This window comes from Amblyomma americanum, chromosome 10 (genome assembly GCF_052857255.1).
Source record: "Amblyomma americanum isolate KBUSLIRL-KWMA chromosome 10, ASM5285725v1, whole genome shotgun sequence".
Lineage (NCBI taxonomy): Eukaryota > Metazoa > Arthropoda > Arachnida > Ixodida > Ixodidae > Amblyomma > Amblyomma americanum.
Window position 1 is genome coordinate 48,548,388 of NC_135506.1, and position 12,931 is coordinate 48,561,318.

The window sequence follows — 12,931 nt, forward strand, 5'->3', positions numbered from 1 at the left end:
CACCTGACAATGAAAACTAGATGGACTGTTCAGTCTACGCAGGACTGCACGGGATCTGCGCCCTGGTAATCTAAGCAAAAGAAAACGAGGAAAACTGTTCTCTGGTCTGAGCACAATGACTACCTGGATTCAGTCTGTTATTGTTGCTATGTCAGTTAAGCAAGACAGCCAGTGAGCGGTTCACTGACATTAAGCACAATTGCAGAACATATTTAGGGTGTGCTGTCGGCTTGAGTGCTTCAGCATTCGTATGGGGTGCCCCACGACTCAAGCTGCTGCAGCATACAGGGGAAATGAACCTGCTTAACTGTTCAACATGCGAAGAAAACATTAATGTCTAGCAAAGTTCTCAACCGGAAACATTCGACGACGGCGGCACCTGTGCCGAGCTGTAGTAGCTGCATCGTAAAGACCTAAAGGTACCTCTCGGCGTGCCGTATACAGCGTAAAACTACACGGTTCTCGACGAGTACCAGTTAGCTCCTTGCTGTCTTCAGGCCTTTCGGAACAACGAATTAAGATGTGCCGCTTAGGCGAAAAGATGACAATTCTTCGATGAAGGACCCAGTATAAGACTTTCGCGGTTCTCAACACATTTAGCTCCCTAGGGCCACACAGCCACATAATTATACAGCGTGCGGAGCCGTCGTGGTCGGACGAGTCTGTTTGGGTATTTAAGCACCCCTAGCATTCGAGCCGAAAATTGCAAATACAATAGCCGAAGCGAGATTCCTAGTGTTTTCGCGTTTGAGGAGGGTGGACCACTTTAAATTCTCTCCTGCCTATGAGATACCTATGCCGGCCGTGGCCGTCATCTTGCGGCTTCAGATCCCTTCGTGATTTGAACGCGTTTCACTTTTCGCGCCATGTCAACCCTCGGTCTCTCGAAACAGGCGCGTTCAGGCGGGGCATTTGATCGTACTTGGCGATAATACCACTTTCTCGCTGCCACCGCGTTGCGCTGTTCACAGCCGTAGAAAGAAAAATTAAATGTTGGCAAGCCGTGAAACGTCCTTCACAGAGGTCGCAGTAATGTTTTGTACGAGTGCTTAGCAAAACGTTTATGAACACTGGCCAAACAAGAGCGTTTGGTGAAGCATACCTAGACTGCCGAAATAACATTAGTAACGCGACTGTTCATTCGCGTCCGAAATGGTGGCATCATAAGGCATAATTATCTGCGACAGTCTCGGGCTCACCTCAGCCAGTCAGCTTTTGTGAAACTTGTGCAACAAGTCTACAATCCGAGCTTTGTCGTTCATTACTAGAGACCACTATCGCTATTAATTTTTCGCCCTGGGCCTGGAAAAATTCCCGGGACCTTTTGCCTAAGTTAACCAAAATGATTTTATACCCCTTTTAGCGTAGGAACTGAAAAATTACAAATGGACGAAAACAAACAGGTGAACTGCGATGAGTTGCCCAGCGACCGCTCACATACGCGGCGCACAAGGTTTTATAGCGTTGGCTGTTTCCATTGGGCCAAACTGTTCCACTCGCCCTGCCAGGCGCCAAATACTCAATGTTCCGAAGTCTTCGTTTAAAGGGGCTCTGAAACGCCTTCCGAGGAGAGCACATTAACTCACTTAATCACTGCAGTGTGATGCCATGAAAACCAGAGCCAAATAAAACTCTTCTACACGCAGCAGACGACCCACAATCACGCGTCAAAGTTGGCGAGCCCTTCCCGGCGACTTTTTCATGCTCGCGCCTCCTCCATCCCCCGCATCTGCGTTGACAAGGTGAGAGGTGGCCATTGGTTAGATTCTTTCAGACGTCAGGCAGCTACCGTGGCCGCGGCCAATAAGCCGGTTAGCTCCGGCGGGTAGGGAAGCTCCGCTCCCAGAAGGGGGTCGGCGAAGGAGCGCTTACCTTACAGCGTGCAAAAAGTTACGAGAGGGAAAGGCGCAAAGACGCTTAAATTCAAATTTTAACTACAGATAACTCAGCTTCTAAAAAGCGCATTTAAAAAAAATCCTTGCTGGACACTATTCGTGAAGCGGCGTGCTTCAGTATCCCAGGCATGCCGCGACTTTATTAGAGCCCCCTTCACAGCCCCTTTAAGCGTCAGTCTCTTGAACGCAAACGTCTGTGGCAGGGTCCCTTGCAAAGCACCCCGAAGCCCCTAAACCGCCACCTGCTTCAACTTGCGTATGTAAACTCAAAGCGGGAGGAGGGGGTAAACGTGAGATCATTTGCTGGCGCGTCACAATCGGCTCCCACAAAGTGGTCTCTTCTTTCCCTAATGGCATCACACTGGAGTCGTCGCCTCAGCCTCCCTGGCAACTTTGTGGCCCTCAAGAAAAAAAAAAGAAAGACCTTTGATGATCTTGCGCCCTACTAAGCATAGCGGTCGTATACGCAGCAACAGAAACGAGACAAAGAGAGAGAGGCCGCCTCGAGTAACCCTAGAAGGTTTCAGCGCGAGGGGTCAAACAGGTATCGTGGACCACGAGACAAGAAAAGGCTCAAAAAAGGAGACTAAAAGAGCCCGAAGATAAAAGGAATTAGGCTGGCTCGTCGAGTCCGGAGCACTTGTCTTTCACGGCTCTTCTTAAGGCTCTTATCTCCTTCCTTCTTGTCTCTCGCATTATCACTAGTACGTGATCCACTGAAAGGATAAGTGGCAAGTTGCGAGGGAAAACAAGGTACTGCTCTTATACGATCCGGAAAGTTGGCGAGGAAAAAAAAAAGATCCACGGGTTCCGCCCGACCTTTATACGAGTATACGGTGTCTGTGAGGATTTGGTGACCGGCATTAAGGGCTTGCACCGTTGCGTGTACTTACAGACCATGGTGTTGTAGAACTGCCTCTTGGAGTCCGGCTTCCATTTGTAGCGTTCCGCAGTTTCGGAGGGTTCTTTCATGACGCGTTCCAGAAAGTCTCTGATTATCGTCTCGGGTGTGTCGTACGTGCTGTAGATGTCGACACAGTATTCCCTGCAACCGAAGAGGGCGTTTCGAAACACAAGATTGCCGAGCTATTGGGCGCGCCGGCAACTGTTTCGATGATTGCCGTTATCAAAGTTAGGAAGTACAGACAGGTAAGTTAGGCAGGTATACAAATATGGCTAGATGTATGATGAGTGAGAAATTGATAAGGTACCAGTCTGGGTGAACCCTCCAGTTATCGCCTTCGAAGTACTTCCTCCCTGCAAAGAAAAAAAAAGAATCATGGATATGTTTTTGCTTCCCTTGCTTTACAGGTGGCTAATTCAGTACGAAGCTTATCAGGTGCGTATAAAGGGAAACTCACAGTCCTCTTCCCTTGATTGAACCTGCACCTCGCCCAGAATTTCGGTGGAACCGTACGGCTGGGGAACAGCTATACCGAACCTGGAAGAAGGTGGAATGAAAAAAAAGATAAACGCGCGACTTTTTGGCATCTATATGTGGTGTGAATCAATTTATTTAATCAGCTGAAATAATTCCTCGGCGCAGATAAGCACGCCTAATACAAATATTCTTATCGATGAGATAAATTTATCGCACGCAACAGTGTGGCCTTACTGCCGCCAACTCTGCTCGGGTATCGTGCCGTGTACGGGACTGAACCAGTTTTTTTTTCCTTGGCTTCTTCTTTGAATAAAAAAAATCTGTGTTCAAGTTAAGCTTCTAAGTTTGTAGAATTACTGTTATCGAGTACAGTGCAAAAGACACCTGCGTGTGGCACGTGACCGGCGCTAAAATTTACCATGAATGATAATGTTCTGACGATCGACCAGCGCTTAATGGCAGCGGCCGAGATTGCTAAGAAAATTACTCAATTAACGGGATTTTAAGTAGCCCCTCCTCTCCTTTATAATTAAAAAGAAAACTCTCGAAACTCGGGATGGGTGCTTGTAATAGAATCCTGCATCACCTTTTTTTTCCCCTCCGGGAAAAGAAAATGCCGCCTTAAATCGTGGGGCGCTGAATGGCGGGATAATAGGATAACTCAAGAATTTGTTTACATTTAAGTTATGGTAAAAAATTATTTTCTCCCCATTCTACGGCGGTAAAATGCCACCGCAGTAGAATATTAGTCCAGCGTAAAACTTTACAGCACAACATTTTTTTCTTTTTGAGCATTTTGTCTCTTGCAGTTCGTCTTGCCACGTTTTACAAGCACGAAACTGATGAATCCTAAAAAACATCAACAGCGTAATAACGACAATGACGATTAACACACGTATGGGGGAGAACTTCGGCAGCCGCTTTTCCACGAGAATATAACGCGAGATAGGGGTGAAAGGCCTCAGTTGATACATAAAGGTTACGCAAACGACGTCAGACGACGGGGTTCGAAGTAAAATAATATACTGAAAGTGGAGTGAATGCAATATGTTGAAATGAAGACGGCCACCATCAGGCGAAAGTTAGGCGTTATATCAAAAAGGAATCGAGGAAGGGGTATCAACAGCTTTTCTGCCCTCCTCCCACATCTTCTCTATTTAATGAGGGTAACGAAACGTGCTATTATAATTATTACTAGCGGTCCCCGTAAAAGCCGTATGCTCACATAATTATTATTACTTTATTTGCTGTGGCCAGTCTTATGTAATTTTCTCATTACTGCTTGGCGTTTTACACTCAAGATCTCATTTTACTCCTGTCCTAGCACAGTAAATGCAGGAAAGACTACAGCTAAGGCAGCGTAGGATGGGCTGTGTCCCATACACCTATCCTCGCCTTTTCTTCAATTCGATTTCAGGCACCCGTCCTTACATCGTGTGTACGTGCCTGTTTATACACAGGGCTCGAGATTTGGCCAATCGACTGCCAGGAAAGGAAGACGTGCAAACGCACACTTACGAGAACGAGCTGTTCGGGACGGCTCCGTACTGGTAGTTGTGGCGCCTCGTCACAACTCGCCTCTGTGGAAAAAAAGAAAAGAAAAAGAACAACGCAAGGCGACGTGGATTAAACAGAGAGAAAAGACGGAGACATGCCTAGCGAAGTTTTGCAGCTCACTTTCATAACACCTTACCACACAACTTGCTGTAAAGGTACAAAGGAAAACCGTGCAGCAGCGAAAGCAAAATAAATAAAAAGAAAAGCACGGTGCTGCGGTGTAGTGAGATAACGACCACGAAGCATTGAAAACAAACACCGTAACAATGCACAACACATATACAATACAGTGCACAAAACAGTGTGCAATACACAGTTTTATAATTCACTTGGTTTCTAATAATGCAAGGCTGTGGGGCACCACTTGGCCTGATTTCTACGGAAAAGGACTGAACTCAAATGGACACTAGAAACGAATTGAAGATGGTCTTTATCGATAGGGTACAACGTTATAATAAAAAATAGACCACTTTCAACGAAAACGGAGGTTTGATAAGATTTAAAAGACCCAGAAACCTAATACAACTGTCGCCATCGCCGGGCGATATTGTAATAAAATGGATGCGCCGACACCGACTTTCATCGCGGATCTCAGAGGCTACGCTACACCGATATTCACTTTAAAAGGATGGTGACCCTTGCTTTTCGGTAACAGCGCCACGAGTTTCGATCAACTGACAAAGATTTTTAAATCCAATTTTCTCGTTGATAAATGCGTCTTTTGCTGCCGGACAGGCAACACGTAACGAGGAAGAGCCGGAGATTAAGTTTTTACTGAGGAGTAACTGGATAGAGTTGTCTTCTGTGTTTTTTTTTGTTTTTTTAACACGCGCAGTAAGAACTGAGCTAGCAAGCTGGAAGTATTCCCTCTATAGTAGGGTACAACTTAAAAAAAAACGGAAGTTGTTAACACTGGACCACGGTCCGCCGTGTCTTGTATTACTCCGCTGACTAATTACAACAGTGAACAAGATCAGCTTTTAATGTTCAACTATTAAACAAGCCAGGTATCTAAGTTCTAGAGCTTGTAATTTTATTTCTTGTGATTAGCTTCTTGTTCTGGTAACCAGGAAAGATTTAACAACTGACTATTTTTTGTCGCGGAGGAATACTGGGCGGTGATCTTGAACGTGGGCGGAGCTTCACAGCAGACTTGAGTTGTATCCGACTTTAATGAATAAAAATGGGGGTGAACATCTCAACAGGCACATATGGGCTAAGAGGAACGATGCAGTGGAGCGCTCCGGATTAATTTCGAGCGCTTAGGGCTCCTTAACATGGGCTGTTATCGCACAGAACATGGAAGCTTTAGAGCAAGCGCTCTACTAATCGAGGTACAACTAGGTTGACCTGGCTTTGCGCATTTCACCCTGAAGCCTGACCAAGGTCAAACCAAGCACACACCCCAAGACTAACAACGTATGTCTATGTGTCTTGCTGCACATAGCCATTATGTGCCTGTATGGTACGGTCATAGCTAATGACCAGCAACCACAAGACCGACGACCAGTGGTCGCTTGACCCTTGACCTCGGCTTTAAAGCTGAGATTCGCATCGCGTGATGGTGACGTTATGCGTTGAATTAGCAATGACGTCACACCATTCTCGGCTACATATACTTTTTTTTTAATTGGTTTTTGGGGAAAGGAAATGGCGCAGTATCTGTCTCATATATTGTTGGACACCTGAACCGCGCCGTAAGAGATGGGATAAAGGAGGGAATGAAAGAAGAAAGGAAGAAGAGGTGCCGTAGTGGAGGGCTCCGGAATAATTTCGACCACCTGGAGATCTTTAACGTGCACTGACATTGCACAGCACACGGGCGCTTTAGCGTTTTCCTCCATAAAAACGCAGCCGCCGCGGTCGGGTTCGAACCCGGGAACTCCGGATCAGTAGTCGAGCGCCCTAACCACTGAGCCACCGCGGCGGGTGCTACATATACCGCCGGCTTTGCTTTCGCTCTACTAGATTTAGCCTGGTTGAACCTCAGCCAGTTTTTTTTTATATATTTCGTCTCCATCGAAGTACAACCGCTGTGGCAGGCGACGTAGCCGGTGAGTAACCATGGCGGGTCGCATGAGTGTTTGATTTTTTTTTTATCTGGTTCAAAATGTTTAGCCTTGAACCCGGGGAAACCCGTTCCGAAGCACGGCGAGGTGGCCATTTCTCACCATTTCGTCCAAGTGCACCCGCATGGGCAGGAACTCCATCCATCCTCTCCTGCCGTCGATCATGTTCTTACGAATCTGCGGAGGAGGGAAATGGAAAGGCGGGACATGATGAGCGCGGTTCTAAATGCAAGGCGCCACATCGAAATTCATTCCCGAGAGAACCACAAAGGAAGCTTACCTCGGCGAATACGTGGTTAAAGAGCTGTGGAAAAGAAAAAATAAAAGTGAAAAATCAGACACTGGATCGTTTTTGAGGCAACAACAACATTTGGTAGCCTGTCCAGTCCAGCAAGAGAACAGAGATACTACCAGTATCTCTGTTATTTCCATGCTTTTTTTTCTTTTATAAATGTAACGGGCCTAGAAAGGCGTTCTTGCTATTCTCTGTATTTTCTCAAAACTGTCCTCATTTCGTGCACATGTTGCATAATATTAGCGCAGTTATACTTAGATTATGAAATGCGCAGTAGGAAATAATTGTAATGAAATTAGCTCAAATAAAGAGTCATTTCCGTTTTACTTCGTCTTATTTTTGCATTTCATTGCCTGACTTAAAGGGACACTGAGGAGAACTCTATCATTATTTTTTTTTAGCAAAATCTGATAGTTCGGCATTTCATGGCTTTGTTGCCGCTTGTCCGGGCGCGAAAGATGCATTTATTTCAAAGAAATTTGGATTCGAAGATGAAAAAGTTTTTCCCGCCGCTCTCATTCAAACTCAGGGAACTCTTATGACGCCACGGCAACTCTTACGACGTCTCAGAACGGAGTGACGTGATATGTGACGTAAACGCAGACTCCGTGATTTCTGACAGCTAGAAGTGCGGTGCGCAACCTTCCTTTGCCAGCCTCAGAGATTCGTGATTTCCATGAAGTAAGGAAAATTCCTCCAAGGTGGCGCCTCTTGTCCTAGGAAGTCATCACGCTTGTACTTGCGAGATTGGCCTGTGGCGGCGACACCTGTATTTTGGTTCTTGCTATTTTCTACATTACAAGAGCTTTGTTTTCAGTAAGAGTGGCGTTTTTGTGATCAGGAGCTGCTATTCTATCGATACAAGCCAACTTCAATTTCTCCTCAGTGTCCCTTTAACGTAATAATGCGTGTTGAAGTCTGCTCCAAACAAACCATGCTCCGAATCTACGGTCTAATCCACGGGATATATCTGCATCTTCCTTTTTTTACTCCTCCCAACACAGATGTGAAAGGAGACTGCCTTCGAGTAGAGTTACACCGACAGTAAAGGCCAGTGTGAGCTTATAGCGTTATGCCTCTACCATTGAGTATATAGTGCTTTTACTGCCAGGCACAGACAGCGCAGATGGCTCTTCGGGGCTGTCTGTGCATGCGCTGTTGACGCTGGTGGCAGCGATACAGGGTAACGCCGTGCTAAAACTCTCGAACGCGGTGCTCTGATTCTTACTCACACGGTCAGCCGTCTCATTGTCCAGGAGTTCCACCTCGAGCAGGTCCACATTGCTGTAGTACGGCTTTAGCATGTCTTTGTACTGCGTAGAAAGAAGGTGGGAGGGAGCCACATGGCGACTTTATCCCTAATGCGGTGTCAAAAGCTAAGAATATGATCCATAATTATATTAATAACAATAACGTGTGGCTAGGACATGGTTACAAGGGGAGGACAGACTACAGGAGCCAGCGTCCATGCCCGTGCCTTGTGCTTGAACAGAACGGCTTCATTTCTGAACGACAATAGAGTTTCACTATAATATCTTAAAGAACGCTGTTTTAATAGGCGTTGACATGAACTCGCACAATACATATAATCGAAAAGCGCGCCTACTGTAACTGAGCCACGCGCGCTTGCGACTGCGTGGGTGCTTCTCAATGACGGAATAAATTAAACCGCGTAGTGAATTTTCGTGAATTGAAAGGTTATATCGAGACAGTTCGATTCCAAAAATAACCGAGCGAAAGCATGAACGCATGCTAGTGATCCCAGAGAAAATGCGCCACATAAACGTAGTTCCCGCGCGGCAGTCGGGTTGCTGTACACTGCGATCACCAAGATTACAATTACTAAATACACGGTGTATATTCAAGAGGGCGGTCATCGATACACACCGGTGTTCCACTAAATTATCGCGCACTCACCATTGGGCGATGGTCCGGGTGAAACAGGATGTGTCCGTTCTTGTTGATCATGAATGAGTAGGCATTCACGCCAAGCTGAACAAAGGGGAAGAAATAGAATAAATTACGAACTCAAAAATTCACAGGGGCAGCTAATTACCTTACGTGTTGGCAATGCGATAGCATTAGAAGGTGCTGATGGCTTTACTGGAAGTGACGTCACGTCCGGCCTGGTAACTTAACTACCCTCCAGCCAATGGGAATTACCCGATCAGGTAACGTCACTCCCCTCCAGCCAATGGGCGAGTTTTATTACGACGGCACATTTTTTCCCCCAATGTGGCTTTTAATGCAATTAATGCAATCGCATTAAAAGCATTACTGACTCTTACGCTCTGCGAAGTCATTAAACACTAGGGACCCATTTCACAAACTGCAGTATACAGGAGCAATTAAATTAAGAAATTCCGGAGGAAATCGTGCGCACGACTTATTACCGCTGCTTGGCGACGTGTCAGCATCTCTGTGCGTGAGAAACTGCTGCATTAGTCAGATGTTTACAATGAAAATACAAAAAATAAACCGACTCGTGCTATTTCATACTTATTTCTCAATGAAAATTGCGTCCAGCAATTTTTCACAACTAAACAATTTTTTGCAACGGCAAGATCATACCCCAAAGACAATAACCGAATGAAAAGAACCGCCGCCAATACATTTGAACCAAATAATTCATAAAAGAGCTGAGATAAGGATTTCTTGCTAGCACAACGTGCAATTCAGTAGAATTACCACCTCTAATCATTTTTTCGTTTTCCAATACTTCCACTTTAGATGTTTTTGTATTTCCTGCGTGTCATTATAAAATTCCCCTCCTGCTATCGTCAAAGCAGTGACCTAAAGTATATGAAGACAAAATTAGACAATATCTTCTCCTGATAGAGTTATGCCGGGTTTGAAATATTCTATATTACTGCTTCCGGGTGGACCGGTTGTTGGTTAAACGACGTTAATGAAACAACCACTGCAGTTTTGACATCTTGGAAGCTCATCAGAACCAAGTTTTACAAGTTTATTCTGTTCGAGTATTCTACTTACGGTTTTTGGACTCCGCGGTCCACAGAGCGATATCTGTATACGGACTGGATACATGCGGGAGCATATAAAAAGTGCCAAGCTGCTACGCACTAAGTATAGTGTAGCTTTAGGCACGTTAGTGATCCCTACTAATAGCACCGAGTTAAAAGACATGAACAAAGGGGACGGATCCCTGTTTTATCCTATTGTCTTTCCATTTGGTCTTGCCCACGCATTCTATTCTGCACTCTCTGTAATTGAGCGCCACCTCTTCCAAATATACACCTTCTTGACCTTCATTTCAGGTCGACGGTATTATTATCGTTACCGAGCAAAAGACGAAGACGAGAAGATCACCAGATTCACCACATACACGGCTTTGACTCCTCTCGCCCTCGTCTTTCGCGCTGTAACAATAATGACACATCAACATGACTAAGCTTCCATCTTGTCTGCAGTTCGTAGGCTAGCGTTTCATGTTTCACCTTGCAGAAGAAAACAAGAGCAGCGCTGCGTCATCTTTGGTGCTTTGTCGGCGTCTTCAGTTATGCGCTGTTTGCCAGGACACACTCGTTGCTTAGTTTCTTTTTTCAAAGAACGGTAAAACGACACATACAAAAAGAAAAAAGAAACAAGCGCTGAAGGATACTGCTCTGGCACCCATGACTTCTCATAATCTCATCGCCGTTGATGTCATTGCGGGAGCGCTTACCTTGAAAGGGTGGGCGACCTTCAGGAACTCCCGCAGGGGCACGTCAATACCGACGACGCCGAGCAGATTGGCGGTGCCAGCCTGGAAAGGGCGGTGGATTCGCGTTGCACGTCCATGTTGCTCTCATTTGTCAGACACGTGACGCGAGTATAGTGAAAAACCATTCCTTTTAAACACGCAGGTAGTGTATACCCCTGTCACACGGGCACTCTAAAGGCACTTTGAACTAATGCTCCTTTACGCTCCCAAAGGAGCACTACTTCAAGGAAGTTCGTCCTTGCTACACGGTCGCGGAACGACCTTCGCAAGAAGTTTTTAGCGCCCTCATCGGCGAAAAGCGTTATTAGAATTGCAAACCTCACTGCACATGTAAATACAGAAATGTCACATTTTTTTTTAGTAAATTAGTTTTATAACCGTATTATGTTAAAGCAACGCAATTTTAACTGCAATAATGACATGATTTTTTAAGTACAGAGCATAACATCACAGTGCTGGCCACACTGAGGCCAACTCGCTCAGTCTGGCTGCAGGTTCACCGCCACTCATTTTGTCGACGCACACACACAAAAAAACAAGCACGAAACTGTATAAAAAAAAAGAGCAGTGCAGTCTCGACGTGCGATAATCGTGGACGAGCAGTGGCGACCTGAGTCTAGTGGCGACAGCACCGCAGATGTGACGAGCTGCTCTCCGTCGCTACTCGCTGCAAACAAACAACATGGCCGACATGGCAGCATATTTACCGTGGCTACCGTGACGCTCGTATATCTGGAACGAGAGTATAGCGTGGTGAGACTGCGACAAAACAAATTATCTTATATTTTAAAACACCACTAATTTTATGAAGTGAAATTATAAAATAAAAATTGAACGTTTCTTTTCTCAATTTATTTATGCTGTTAACTCGCTGGGAGAGAGAGAGTACTCCCTTGAAGCCTCAAAGGACGAACTCGAGCTGCCTTGTTTCGAAGCTCCTTTGAGCTAGGTGTCCTTTGGCGCGTCCGTGTGGCAGCGCGCGTTCGTCCTTAGAGTAATGGAGCATTAGTTCAAAGTACCTTTACAGTGTCCGTGTGACAGGGGTATTAGTCTTTCCGCTTCGTTTTGTTTGTGTACGCGCTGTTGAACACACCTTTAAATTAATAGGTATCCATGAATGCCAAATAAATGAGGAAGGTCTGCCAGGTAACATTACATTAGCAAGAAAAATAGAACGACACAATCTGCCTCGTGGAAGGAGTCGGAGGGACTAATCCAGTAAAATATCATTAACTCCAACTCGCTTAATACGAACTTTCGGTTTATCCGAACCGATGCTTCAATTCTATCCACACCAAGTGTGTTAAGGGGAGCCTTATTTGAACGCCGTGCAGTTCGAACTAATTATCGGTACGCTTCGAGTTCTAATTGTTGAGACTGTACTTATACATCTAGTCCATACGATTTGAATGCATAATCCTCCATTGTACGATCAGGTACATGAAAAATTAGAGAAGCATGATATTTGCAGCGCCTTTATAAAACCAGGTTAATGTACTTAGGTTTGTTGGTTTATTAAACCCCTACTCCGTGACATGAACAGTTCAATACTTGTGATGAAGGCATAGGTGGTGGTGTACGTACAGTGTCGTTGCTGGTGTTGTACACGGGAGCCGCCACTGTCGTGTAGAGCTGAAGAGGCTGCAGAGGGTGAAATGAGACAGAATAAGCTGAGCATCAATAACAAAGAAATACAAGCAGTTTCTACGAGGTCGCGGCGCACATCACATTTCATTTAGTTACTGTCCAGTAAGCATGACCACTTGCCAAATATTTACATGAAGTTAGGGACGTCAGCCGTAATAATAATAATTGGTTTTTGCGAACAGGAAATGGCGCAGTATCTGTCTCATACGTCTTTGGACACCTTAACCGCGCCGTAAGGTAAGGGATAAAGGAGGGAGTGAAAGAAGAAATTAAGAAAGAGGTGCCGTAGTGGAGGGCTCCGGAACAATTTCGACCACCTGGGGACTTTAACGTGCACTGACATCGCACAGCACACGGGCGCCT

General features: G+C 45.5%; 1 protein-coding gene across 1 annotated transcript in view; it reads right to left on the reverse strand.

Annotated features, from left to right (window-relative positions):
* The window catches only part of LOC144107451 (voltage-dependent calcium channel subunit alpha-2/delta-3-like), a 143,066-nt gene that overhangs the window by 28,364 nt on the left and 101,771 nt on the right, over window positions 1-12,931 (reverse strand). The window contains exons 16-25 of the mRNA XM_077640450.1: window positions 12,506-12,562; window positions 10,883-10,963; window positions 9,115-9,189; window positions 8,430-8,510; window positions 7,183-7,206; window positions 7,005-7,079; window positions 4,795-4,856; window positions 3,257-3,336; window positions 3,107-3,152; window positions 2,789-2,940 (exon numbers count right to left, since the gene is read on the reverse strand). Coding sequence (XP_077496576.1) covers window positions 2,789-2,940; window positions 3,107-3,152; window positions 3,257-3,336; window positions 4,795-4,856; window positions 7,005-7,079; window positions 7,183-7,206; window positions 8,430-8,510; window positions 9,115-9,189; window positions 10,883-10,963; window positions 12,506-12,562 — 733 coding nt within the window. The remainder of the gene's footprint in view (window positions 1-2,788; window positions 2,941-3,106; window positions 3,153-3,256; window positions 3,337-4,794; window positions 4,857-7,004; window positions 7,080-7,182; window positions 7,207-8,429; window positions 8,511-9,114; window positions 9,190-10,882; window positions 10,964-12,505; window positions 12,563-12,931) is intronic.